Genomic DNA, 14,273 nt, shown 5'->3' with positions numbered 1-14,273 from the left:
ACTGGAGTAAGACACATTAACAACCTGTCATATGCAGATGACACAATCATGCTTTCTAAAAGTGAAGAGGTCTTGAAGCACTTACTGATGAAGATCAAAGACCACAGCTTTCAGTAAGTATGGATTACACCTCAACATAAAGAAAACAAAAATCCTCACAACTGGACCAATAAGCAACATTATGATAAACAAAGAAAAGAGTGAAGTTGTCGAGGATTTCATTTTACTTGCATCCACAATCAACACCCATGGAAGCAGCAGTCAAAAAATCAAACACTGATTTGCACTGGGCAAATCTGCTGCAAAAGACTTCCTTAAAGTGTTAAAAAAGCAAAGATGTCACTTTAAGGACTAAGGTGCACCTGATCCAAGCCAGGATATTTTCAATTACCTCATGTGCATGTGAAAGCTGGACAACGAATAAGAAAGAGTAAAGAATTGATGCCTTTGAATTATGGTGTTGGTGAAGAATATTGAATACACCATGTACTGGAAGAATGAACAAACGCATCTTGGATGAAGTATAGCCAGAATGTTCCTTAGAAAGAAGGATGGCGAGAGTTTCTCACACACTTTGGGCTTACTACCAGGAAGGACCAGTCCTTGGAGAAGGACTTCATTCTTGATAGAGAGTCAGTGAGGAGTGGAAGACCCTCAACAAAAATGACTGACACAAGAGCCGGCAACAATGGGCTTAAACATAGCAATGATTATAAGGATGACACAGGGCCGGCAGTTTTTTCTTCTCTTGTACATGGGGTTGCTATGAGTCAGAATCGACTGGATGGTACCTAACAACAATAATAATTATAGAGATCGGTGATTAATCAAACAGAAGGTTCAAAACAGAACTGGTTAATTAAAAATCTAAACCCAAACATGATAAATTTTGGAGCAAATTAGGGTGACCACATACTGTCTAAAGATGGCAGCACTGTGATGTGGGTCCAGCATGGCTTGATCCTCCCAATTTTTCAAAAGTCAGAAATAAGAACTCTTAAAATGAAACCTCGTTGTTCATATGCAGCACACATTTTCAAAAAATACCATTTGTGTCAAACAAAACACATCTTCGCAATCTCTGCTTTATATAAACAACAATCCTTTTCACATCATTTCAAAAACAGAAAATTAAACTACGGGCTTCTGACAAAGGAAGATAACAATGAGATAGTGGCTAAGTATGGTAGATTCCAGGGCCTTAGACTCCACTGCTTTAGATGCCTAGAGACTTCATTGGTCACTGGTGCTGGCTACAACCTGAGACAAATTCTTGATTCCTCCTAATTACAAAGAAGAAATGAAGAGTCTCAGTTACAAAAGAGACAAAGCTGTTTTCAATTCTTTTCTACTCGTGAAAGTCATTAGGGCTTGTTTGAATATTGTGGCTTCATACCTGCCACACTTAACACTTATTACATGCTAGACATGGAGTCACTGGATGATGCAAACAGTTAAGTACTTGACTCCTAGCTGAAAGCTGGCAGATGGAACCCACTCAAAGGTGCCTTAGAAGACAGGTTTGGTGATCTGCCTCTGAAAGGTCACAGCCTTAAAAACCCTATGGAGCAGTTCTACTCTGCATACAAGGGGCTGCCTTGAGTCGGAATCGACTCATCAGCACCTAACAACAGGATTGGCAGGGAAGCGGGGGTTTGGACAGTGATGGCTAAGGGGTACGAATTTCTTTTTATGGTGATGAAATATTCTAAAATTGATTGTGGTAATGGTTGCATAACTTTGTAACTAGGCTGAAAGCCATTAAAATGTGTGGATTTTGTGGTGTGTGAATCATAGCTTGATAAAGCTTTAAAAAATTAATAAACTCCTCTCCACTGGTTAGAATGCTCCCCTAGCTGTGATCTACCTGCACAGGATCTACACTTATGTGGATCCTAAAACCTCCTTAGCAGGACATCAAGGCCCATCACAATCTTTGGCTAATACACTGTTCCTCTGCACCAAAAACTACATGCTACTTGGAAGTCCACTGCCATTTCCTGAAACTGCTATACAGTCTCACCCTCCCCTAGCTTTGTACATACTGTTCCCTGTCTGGAATGTCGTTCCTCCTTCTTCCATCAGGGAAATTCTAATCATTCTTCAAAGTCTATATAAAAAGCCTACCCCACCCATTTCTGACAGAACTAATTATATTCTTCTTCGAACCACTACGGAAATCCTGGTGGCATACTGGTTAAGTCCTACGGCTGCTAACCAAATGGTCAGCAATTCAAATCCACCAGGAGCTCCTTGGAAACCCTACGGGGCAGTTCTACTCTGCCCTATAGGGTTGCTATGAGTTGGAAATGACTTGACGGCTATGGGTTTGGTTTTGAGTCACTATAGTGGTTAATTTGTATTGTGAATCTGGCATTTATCACATCATCTTTCACTTATATGTAGTATGTCTTCCAAATTAGATGGAAAACTCCTTACAGCTTACTCTTTAGCCCTGGTGCCTACAACAATGCCTGGCATATAACGCACTAGTTGCTGTCTGGTCAATTCTAATTCCTGGTGACCTCATGCGTTCAGAGTAGAACTGTTCTGCATAGAGTTTTCATATTTTTCAGAAATAGATTACCAGGACTTTCTTCCAAGACCCTCTGGATGGACATGAACTTTCAACCTTTAGGTTAGCAGCCAAGCATGTTACTGTTTGCACCATTCAGAGACTCCTGGCATATAAAAAGTCCTCAGTAAATGGAGGCTGACTAAATGACTAAATGAATGACTGAATTAACCTTACCAAATTCCTGGAAATAAATTCCTTTAATTAAACTACATGAAATTTAGAGCCAGTATTTAGATAATTCCACCATGAAATTCAAGGTGCCCTGGTGGCACAATGGTTAAGCACGTGGCTGCTAACCAAAAGGTCAGCAGTTAGAACCCACCAGTCACTCTGTGAAGAAAGACCTGGTGATCTGCTCCCGTAAAGATTTCAGCCTAGGAAACCCTACGGAGCAGTCCTCTGGAGTTGCTATGAGTCGGCATCAACTCGATGGCATACAGAAATGTCAATCTCGAAATCCTAAAGTGGCAACCCAAGGACATACATACTCAGATTTTAAAAGGTTCAAGATGTGAAAATCAGGTGGAAGTGGTTTTCTTGACCACTAGGTTGGAAGTGTGCAAACTGCTGGAGGATGGGGCCTTGTCGGAGTGGAGACGCTTGGTTCGGTGCTTAAAGTGAAGTAACAATGAAGACATTTAGGCTTATTATTTGATCATGGTGACAATGAATATTCCATGGTTCTAAGAAACCTGTAAGCTGTTTATCCTAGAAATATTTTCATTCATCAAACACATAAAAATTTTACTAACTCTAAAACAATAGAGTAAAAATTAATGAAAAATCTCAAGGCATATAACACAAAACACAAGCTTTGTTACTCAACTACGGTGTAGTCTCATCCAGGTTTCTGACTCATCCTGTATGGTTTGAGCGCCTCTCCTATTTGCTTCTGTGGAACCCTGCATATATCACACTATTCATAATACAGGAAATAAATATAAAAAAATATATATAGTCACTCTCAGTAGACTGTAAGCCCTTTGGCACGGTAGGAAGTATATTTTTATGTCCCTGGTACTTAGGACAGTGCCCAATATTAAGGTCTTCTGAATAAATTAAAGCTTCTGAAATTGTTAATATTGAGTTTAACAGACCCTAGGAACTTCTCAGCAAGCACCACAAGGAGCCCAGTCACGTAGTAGTTGATCTTTAGTAGCTGAAATAAGTTAAGCACACAGAGCATAGACTCCTATCCTTTATAAGTGTACAGCTTATTACCTGTAAGCTTTTTAAGAGACTGAGTTCAATAAAACTTAACTCGAAAAGGCAATACCATACTTGTACATACATATATCTTTTACCTACTTTTACACATTGATTCTAATTCTTCAATTGCTTGTTCAGCCTTCTGAATTTCTTGATAAATGGCTGCTAGTGGTGCCAACTCAGCATGCCTTTGGTTCAAGGACCTTTGATCACCTTCATTCACAGAGATATGCAGCAAACACTGATCAAGTTTCAGGTACTCCTTGTTGAGGTCCTCCATATATTTCTGTAGGGCTTCATGCTTCCATGGCAAGCTGGTGTCTCGATGACAATGTCTTCTGGATGAATTCTTATGTAACAGAGAATGGAGAATGTGATTCCTATTTTGTCTAAAAATCCACATCCTTGTGTCAAGATCTATGTGTCTAAACCGTTGAGAATGAAGGTGGATGTGATGCCGGTGATAGCCATTAAGCGATGGATGTCTAAAAAGCCAAACACATAGCTGACGGTTCATCTCAGCATCTAAAATATAATAAGCACAATCTGATAAAAATGTAATTCATCACATAAATAAAACAAAATACAAGAACCACTTGATCTTATCAACTGATGCGGAAAAGGCATTTGAAAAAGTTCAACACCCATTCATGATAAAAAACTCTCAGCAAAATAAGAATAGAAGGGAAATTCCTCAGCATAATAAAGGGCGTTTATACAAAGCCAACAGCCAACATCATCCTAAATGGAGAGAGCCTGAAAGCATTCCCCTTGAGATCAGGACCCAGACAAGGATGCCCTTTATCACCACTCTTATTCAACATTGTGCTGGAGGTCCTAGTCAGAGCAATAAGGCAAGAAAAAGAAATAAAGGACATACAAATTGGTATGGAAGAAGTAAAAGTATCCCTATTTGCAAATGATATGATCTTATATACAGAAAATCCCGAAGAATCCACAAGAAAACTATTGGAACTAGTAGAAGATTTCAGCAAAATATCAGGATACAAAATAAACATACGAAAATTCAGTTGGGTTCCTCTACACCAACAAAGAGAACTTTGAAGAGGAAATCAACAAATCAACACTATTTACAATAACCTCCAAGAAGATAAAATACGTAGAAATAAATCTAACCAGGGATATAAAAAAAAACATACAAAGAAAACTACGAGACACTACTACAAGAAACTAAAAGAGATCTACATAAGTGGAAAAACTGTGAAAATATCAATTCTACCCAAAGTAAGTTACACATACAATGCAATCCTGATCCAAATTTCAATGACTTTTTTTTTTTAATGAGATGGAGAAACAAATCACCAACTTCACATGGAAAGGAAAGAGGTCCTGGATAAGCAAAGCATTACTGAAGAAGTAGAACAAAGTGGGAACCTCACGCTACCTGATTTTAGAACCTATTACACTGCCACAGTAGTCTAAACAGCCTGGTACTGGTATAACAGATGTATAGACCAATGGAACAGAACTGAGAATCCAGACATAAATTCATCCACCTATGAGCAGCTAATATTTGACAAACACCCAAAGTCTGTTAAATGGAGAAAACAGTCTCTTTAACAAATGGTGTTAGCATAACTGGATATTCATCTGTAAAAAAAATGAAACAAGACCCATACCTCACACCATGCACAAAAACTAACTTAAAATGGATCAACAGCCTAAATATAAAATCTAAAACGATAAAGATCATGGAAGAAAAAATAGGGACAACGCGAGTAGCCCTAATACATAGCATAGACAGAATACAAAACATAACTGACAAGGCACAAACACCAGAAGAGAAACTAGATAACTGGGAGCTCCTAAAAATCAAACACTTATGCTCATCAAAAGACTGCACCAAAAGAGTAAAAAGACAACCTACAGACTGAGAAAAAATATTTGGCTACAACACATTTGATCAGGGTCTAATCTCTAAAATCTACAATAGACTGCAAAACCTTAACAAAAAAAAGATAAATAACCCAATTAAAAAATGGGCAAAGGATATGAACAGGCACTTCACCAAAGAAGACATTCAGGTGGCTAAGAGATACATTTGGGAAATATTCATGATCATTAGCCATTAGAAAAATGCAAATCAAAACTAAAATGAGATACCATCTCACTCCAATGAGGCTAGCATTAATCCAAAAAGTACAAAATAATAAATGTTGGAGAGGCTGTGGAGAAACTAGAACACTTATACACTGCTGATGGGAATGTAAAATGGTACAACCACTTTGGAAACCAATTTAAGCACTTCCTTAAAAAGGTAGAAATAGAAATACAATACAATCCAGCAATCACACTCCTTGCTTGGAATATATCCTAGAGAAATAAGAGCCATCCTGTGAATAGATACATGCACACCTATGTTCATCACAGCTATTCGCAATAGCAAAAAGATGGAATCAACCTAAGTGCCTATCAACAGAACAAATTATGATACATACACACAATGAAATACTATGCAACAATAAAGAACAATGAGGAATCTGAGAAACATCTCACAGCACTGATGAATCTGGAAGGCATTATGCTAAGTGAAATCAGTCACGAAAGCACAAACACTGTATAAGATCGCTATTTTAAGAACTCAAGAAAAGGTTTAAACACAGAAGAAAACAATATTTGATGGTTACAAGGGTGGGGAGGGAGGGAGAGGGGAATCCACTAACCATATAAAAAAAACAAAACAAAACTATATAGTGGACAAGAATTACCTTAGGTGAAGGACAACACACAATACAGGGGAAGTCAGCACAACTGGACTAAACCAAAAGCTAAGAAATTTCCTGAACACAACCAAACACTTCAAGGGACAGAGCAGCAGGGGCGCAGGTCTGAGAACCATGGTATTGCGGGACATCTAAGTCAATTGTTATCACAAAGTTTATTAAGAAAATGTTCTGCATCCCACTGTGGTGACTGGCATCCGAGGTCTTAAAAGCTAGTGAGCGGCCATCTAAGATGCATCAATTGGTCCCAACCCATATGGAGCAAAGGAGAATGAAGAACAGTAAAGACACAAGGAAAATACGAGCCCAAGAGACAACGCGGACACATAAACCAGACTCCATCAGCTTGAGACAAGAACTAGATGGTGGTCTGCTACCACCAATGACTGCCCTGACAGGGAACACAACAGAGTCCCTGATGGAGCAGGAGAAAAGTATGGTGCAGAACTCAAATTCACGTAATAAGACCAGACTTAATGGTCTGACTGGGACTAGAGGAACCCCAGAAGACATGGCTCCCGGACTCTCTGTTAACCCAGAACTAAAACCATTTCTGAAACCAACTCTTCAGACAAAGATTAGACGGGACTATAAAACATAAAATAGTACTCATGAGGGGTCTGCTTCTTAGTTCAAGTAGAAACACGAGACTAAATGGGCAACTCCTGTCCAGACGTGGGATAAGAAGGCAGAAAAGGATAGGAGCTGGTTGAACGGATACAGGAAACCCGGGGTGGAAAGGCAGAGTGTGCTGTCACATTACAGGGATTGCAATTAGGGTCACATAACAAAATGTGTATAAATTTTTGAATGAGAAATTAACTTGAGCTGTAAACTTTCACCTAAAGCACAATAAATAAATAAGATTACAGCCTTGGAAGCCCTATGGGGCAGTTCTACTCTGTCCTATAAAGTTGCTATGAGTTGGAATTAACTCAGTAGCAACAGGTTTGGTAAAGTCCTTCCAACTCTTAGATTCTATGATTCACTGTCTCTGACTGATTTGGGAAATGAAGAAGTAGTCATTCTTCCCGTCATATTAGTAACCACGCATTACTTTATCAGCTAGTCTTACATATTTTAGTAATATGTGAAAGAGACTGAGGTTGTTTTTTTCCTATTGTAAGGGACTTTGGTAGTTCTTCAGGAGCCCTGGTGGTGCAGTGGTTAAGAGCTCACCTGCTAATCAAAAGGTCGGGCAGTTCGAATCTACCTGCTGCTCCTTGGAAACCCTATAGGGCACTTCTACTCTGTCCTACAGGGTTGCTGTAAGTCAATGGCAATGGGTTTATAACTAACAAATTTATCAGGAGAATGGGGTTGAATCAGCTATTTTCAAGAAAGTATCTAGAATCTGGAATTAATTATGTGAACAAGCACTTAAAAGGTATGAAATAATCTTGCAAACTTAAGATAATTACATATTCATAGATTTCCAATGCTTGAAGGAAATATTGACTATTATCTTGTCTAATTCTTTCATTTTAGGTCCAGTGAAGTCAAGTAACTCAATCATGATCATGATCATGATCATTCGTTGAGTAGAGGCAGAGCTGGTATTAGAATGCAGGTCACCTGTTCAGAGTTCACTGCTACTCATTATCTATTCATCAATCACTCTTCAAAAGTGCTGCCCTTATACTAACACCCTAAAAGAAGAACTTCAAATATTAACAGGTCAATTAAGTAAAAACCTGGTGAAGAGAGGACAATGACGATAATTATGTTAAGTGAGAAAGCACAAAACAGAACAGTATAATCTCAATTATGTTTTTTAAAAAAATTCTACGATATATGGCATACATGTAGAAAGGAATATCCAAATCAAAAACCAAACCCACTGCCATCGGGTCAATTCTGACTCTTGGCAACTCTACAGAACAGAGTGAAACTGCCTCATGGGATTTCCAAGGCTGTATATATGGGTTTTTTTTTTTTTTTAATGTAGCGAAACAGACTGCCACATCTTTCTCCGGTAGAGCAGCTGGTGGGTTCAAACCACCAGCCTTTTGGTTAGCAGACAAGCCGTCAACCACTGCACCATCAGGGGTCCTAAAAAGGTATGCCAAGAACCAAACCAGCTGCTGTTGAGTCAAGTTCAACACACAGGGACCCTATAGGAAAGAGCAGAACTGCCCCACAGAGTTTCCAAGGAGCGCCTGATGGATTCGAACTGCAGCCCTTTTGGTTAGCAGCCTTAGCTCTTAACCACTACATCACCAGGGTTTCCTAAAAAGGTATACAGAGTATTAAAAAGAAAATCTAATAAAGAAACATACCATAATGTCAATAAAATGATCTCTAGGTTTTATGGTTATGGATACCTTTTCCTTGGTTCTATTTTTCAGTGTTTTCCAAGTCTTCCACACATACATCACGTATTACTTTTATAAACAGAAAAAAAAGTTACTTCAAAAAATTACAGGTTAAGTCAAATTGGCTGTGTACAATAGTTATCTGTTCTCTTCCCCTCCAATAGGGATGATTAAAAGCTAAGTAAGATACAAAATGGTTTTGCTGAGTAAGGAGAAAGACAAAATGTCCTAAGAAAATTACTTTGGCCCCAACATGCATAAGTTCAAAGTTGAAATGAGGGTCAAAATTTATCAGAATAAACATTTATTATCTCCAATCTTCCTAGTATGTAGGAGGTGCATTCACTTATTAATTCATTTGATCATTTTAAGTCTGCTGAGATAGCATTATTTCCTAGGAAATAAAATATTCAGAGTGGTCTCTAAAATATTCAAAGTTTGCAGGGTTCTACTAACAAATGTTAAAATACTGAATCATATTCAGAAAGGCACAGTGGAAGAATGCACCAAGCCCCAAACCCATTGCTGTCGAGTGGATTCTGACTCATAGCGACCCAATAGGACAAAGTAGAACTACCCCGTAGGGTTTCCATGGAGGGGCTGGTGCATTCGAACTGCCAACCTTTTGGTTAGCAGCCTGAGCTCTCAGCCACGGCGCTACCATGCCCCCGATCCCCAGTACTCACATATCTTTTACACTCCTACAGGATTCTGGGTCTTTTTATATCGAGTATCCAGCACATCGGAGGAAACGCAGGTTTTTTGATAATGGACAAGGTAAACGGGTGGTAAGCAAATTTTTCGTTAGAATACTTCTGGTTAAAACGTCCATCTTAGTAGAATGACTCTCAAGGTCATGAGCCTCAATGTTAAGAAAAGCAAACTAAAACGTTTCTACGGTTATCTATACCTGAGGACAGCACTCTTCTCCATCACCCACCACAGTTAACAGGACTACTCTGAGACTCTAGAAACATTTCTCTGCGTTGGCACGTGAAAACTGACACCGAGCCCGCACTTCCGCACAGAAGCAGCGCGTGTAAGCCGTTCTGTGTAACTCAGCATAAGACACGGAATGATTCCATGAGGGACTATAAGACAACAGGAATAAAACTGAGAAAAACAAAAACCCCTTTTAAGGTCAGGAAAGTACTGTGAGTACCTAAGAAAACGAAGACAGGACATTACATTTCTTTACTGAAACGAAACCTTCTGTAACCTCCTACTTTTCAGCCCGATAGACCCGGGATCACTTTCACATCCGGGATCACTTTCACATCCTGGATCATTCCTTCCGGGGTGACGCTAGCTCCCGGTTCCTCTTCCGTCTCAACCTGTCCTCAGAAAACTAGTCCTGTGTTAACAGGAATTACAAAAGAAAAATAACAACGCGATGAGAGAACTCAGGAGACAACCTCTCGTCGCATCTCTTCCAGTACGCGCCTAGGGCTTGGTGGGGCGGTGGGGGGTGCGATGAACTACGACTCTCAACGCCGCCACCAATGCATCCTGGGAGTTGTAGTTTATTCCCCCGCCAGGCTCCCTGCTCTCCCCGCGGCCAAAAGGTGGGGCGTTGGTTTTGATGTTTAGACGCAAACCTAGGAAAGAAGTTCCGTATGGTTCTGGTGAAGAGATCAAGATTTACAATATACCCCACCTGAAGATACAGGTTTGGTGGTGGCTATTTCTACATACACAACTGTAAAAACCCGTTGCTGCTGAGTCAATTCTGACTCATAGCAACCCTACAGGACAGAGTAGAACTGCCCCATAGAGTTAACAAGGAGCAGGTGGTGAATTTGACATACCGACCTTTTGTTAGCAGCCAAGCTGTTGACCGTAGCTGCTGCTTATATGTTAACATAGACAACAGAGCAGAGAAGGGCCAGTTAGGACAACTTCTTAGACGAAGTTCTTGGTCTCCAAGGGGAAGGACCATAGACTCAGGGGCATCTACGTCAGTTGGCACAACATAGCTCATAAAGACTGAGTTCCGCATCCTACTTTGGTGAGCAGCATTTTGGGTCTTAAAAGCTTGCTAGCAGCCATGTATTGGTTTCTTACCATCCAGAGCAATGGAAAGTGACAAAACCCAAAGACTCAAGAGAGCAATTAGTCCAAAGGACTAATAGACCGTATGAACCACGTGAACCACAGAAGAACAAGATGGCCTGGCTACCACTACTGAGTCCTCTGACTGGGATCACAACAGAAGGCCCTGGACGGAGTGGAAGAAAATTATAGGGAAAAAAAAAATCAAATTCACAAAAAAGATCAGGCTTGTTGGTCTGACAGAGACTGGAAGAATCCCGGAAAGTATGGTCTTAAGACACCTTTGTGACCTGGAAATGAAGCCATTCCCGGAAACTACCTTTCAGCCAAACCATAGGCAGGCCCATAAAATAAAACAATAACACCCGAGAGGAACATACTACTTAGAACAATCAATTTTATGAGCTCAAAAGGGCAACATTTGCCTAAAAGCAAAGATGAAATGGAAGGAAGGGGTAGAAAATCAGGAATAAAGGAAAATGGGGACCCTAGGGCAGAAATGGGAAGAGTGCTGACACATTGTGGCAGATGAAATCAATGTCATGGAAAACTTTATGTATAAACTATCGAATGAGAAACTAATTAAAAAAAAAAGATTTACAGTATATGGGAAATAGCCCGTATTATTGACTTCACGGGGATATTTTAAAAAGTTACGACCACATATATAAGAAAGAGAGTTAATCATACATGCAAAATACTATCTAACATTTATCACCTACTTGTCACATACCAGAAACCGTTTTATATGATTTAAATCTATTAATTCATTTAATCTGCACAACAACCCTATAATACCCAATTTGCAGAAGAGAAAACTAATGTACAAAGAGGTTAAGTGACATATCCAAGGTAAAAGAACTATCAAGCGTTAGAGCCAAGAGTCAGTCATGGTAGTCTGTCTCAATAGCCTCTGGCCTTAAATTCTGATACTGCCTCCAAAACAAAATAAATAAACAACTTACCCTCTGCCCAAGGAACATTCAGTCATTCACTCAGTTTAAGTATTGAGCACCAGTTTTGTGCTACTCACTGTTTTATGTATGGAGGTTCAGCAGTGAACAGAAGACAAAAATCCCTGCTCATATAGAGCTTGTGTTTCAGTAGGGAGCAAATTTCAAAGGATTCCCATAAGTAATTTCCTTAAATTATCCAATGAAGTCCTTTAATTCTCTCTTTTGATTTTTGTATATGGATATATAACTTAAGAATTATATAACATATTATTCTATTATAAAAAGCCTTATATGTATAAAAATTCGTTTTGATATATGCAAAAATTTATGCACTGTATATGTTATGGGAAACCCTGGTGGCGTAGTGGTTAAGAGCTTCGGCTGCTAACCAAAAGGTCGGCAGTTCAAATCCACCAGGCCCTCCTTGGAAACTGTATGGGGCAGTTCTACCCTATCCTATAGGGTCGCTATGAGTCAGAATCGACTTGACAGCAACGGGTTTGGTATATGTTATTCCTCAATTTTTAAAAAAACCCCTAAAGAAATTTATACTTGGTAGTATAAGCACTGCTCCCCTATGCCATATTTTTTTAATTAATAGACTTAATTTTTTTAAAGCAGCTTTAAGTTTATTAAAAAAATTGAGCATAAATGCCATATTTTTTTAGGAAAGAAAATAATGTGGTATAGCTATATTTATTAATATATGAAGATGTTCACAATATGTTTTAAGTGAAAGAGCATGTTTTTAAAAAAAGCTATTTCATTTAAAAAACATGGGAAGTGTATATATTCAAAAGTCCAGTAATATTACAGGTAATCTTTATTTTTCTCTTTATAGCATCCTGTATTTCCCGAAGTTTCGCAGTAAGTATTATTGTAAATGAGAAGGCTATAACATTTGATTGGAAACCCTTATGAGAGTCATTATTATGAAAGGGCATTTTATGAAATTAAATACCTTCTACTTCTCCTTTCAAAGTGTCTGATATATGACAGGATAAAATTCCCAGAAATGGTAATAAAAAGGTTTGTCAACTATAAGCATTTTCTTTGTGGAACGAATTTGCCTCCAGCACAGAGAATTTGGTATTCCTCCGAAACCCTAGATGTCCCATATCCTCCGCCTCTGTCTTAGAGCAAGCTAAAACAATATGTGAGGCTGTTTTTGAGATGCATTTAAAGCTGTGCTAAAATCACAAAGGGGTGAGGACTAGGAATTTCATTTAGCTTCCTTTCAAAGACCCTCAGATTGCTTTAAAGATTCAGAGGACACTCTTGTGTCCAGAGTACTAACACTGGTTGATTTGAGCCCTTCTGCAGGGATTCCGGAAACCCTGTAGTGGTTAAGACCTATGGCTGCTTACCAAAAGGTTGGCAGTTGGAATCCACCAGGCACTCCTTGAAAACTCTATGGGGCACTTGTACTCTATCACAGAGGGTAACTATGAGTTGGAATCCACTCGACTGCAATGGGTTTTGGCCGAGATTCCAAATCAATCAAGTCTCCACTTATGGCTCTCCCTGAGAGTAGTAGAGCATCAGGGCTTCCTCAGCCCTGGGTATTCTTTGAGGGAGTGAGATCAGTATGGGAGAAGAGATTGATTCTAGGCTAAATTGGAGCCTCTGGTCAAATCTCGGAAATTTTCAGAAGCACCAAAAACAACATAAAAGCCCAGTGCACAAGCCATGACACACTGTGGCTGGCGGCACCTTGATTCTATGAAGATACACCTGGATTTCTGGTTCCCTGGGGTTAAGGCACTTTGGTCACTTCCACCATGTTTCAAAACTCTTGAGACATTCTTCATTGTGAAGACTGGCAATGGTTTGGGATTTTAACTGGACATGTCTCACTATAGAAAAAAATGAAATCAAGAATTTTTTAGCAATTTAATGTTGTTGTTGTTAGGTGCAGTCCAGCCGGTTCCGACTCATAGCAACCCTATGTACAACAGAACGAAACACTGCTCGGTCCTGCACCATCCTTACAATCATTGTTATGTTTGAGCTCTTTGTTGCAGCCACCGTGTCAATCCACCTCGTTGAGGGTCTTCCTCTTTTTCACTGACCCTGTACTTTGCCAAGCCTGATGTCCTTCTCCAGGGACTGATCCCTCCTGACAACATGTCCAAAGTATGTAAGACACAGTTTCACCATCCTTGCTTCTGAGGAGAATTCTGGTTGTACTTCTAAGACAGATTTGTTCGTTCTTTTGGCAGTCCATGGTATATTCGATATTCTTTGCCAACACCACAATTCAAAGGCGTCAATTCTTCTTCAGTCTTCCTTATTCATCATCCAGCTTTCACGTGCATATGATGCGATTGAAAATACCATGGCTTGGGTCAGGCGCACCTTAGTCTTCAAGGTGACATCTTTGCTCTTCAACACTTTAAAGAGGTCCTTTGCACTTTTT

General features: G+C 39.4%; 1 protein-coding gene across 6 annotated transcripts in view; it reads right to left on the bottom strand.

Moving 5' to 3' along the window:
- Nucleotides 1-10,230, bottom strand: part of MTRF1 (mitochondrial translation release factor 1) — a 60,244-nt gene extending 50,014 nt beyond the window's left edge. The window contains exons 1-2 of one of the 6 annotated variants that reach the window (XM_049853114.1): nt 10,009-10,230; nt 3,887-4,136 (exon numbers count right to left, since the gene is read on the bottom strand). In XM_049853114.1, coding sequence (XP_049709071.1) covers nt 3,887-4,067 — 181 coding nt within the window. In that variant the 5' untranslated portion in view covers nt 4,068-4,136; nt 10,009-10,230. The other 5 variants (XM_049853115.1, XM_049853110.1, XM_049853113.1 and 2 more) reach the window with 5 other exon arrangements.
- Between the last annotated feature and the right edge of the window lie 4,043 nt (nt 10,231-14,273).

Source organism: Elephas maximus, chromosome 14 (genome assembly GCF_024166365.1).
Source record: "Elephas maximus indicus isolate mEleMax1 chromosome 14, mEleMax1 primary haplotype, whole genome shotgun sequence".
NCBI lineage: Eukaryota > Metazoa > Chordata > Mammalia > Proboscidea > Elephantidae > Elephas > Elephas maximus.
This window is presented reverse-complemented; position numbering and strand designations above follow the sequence as displayed.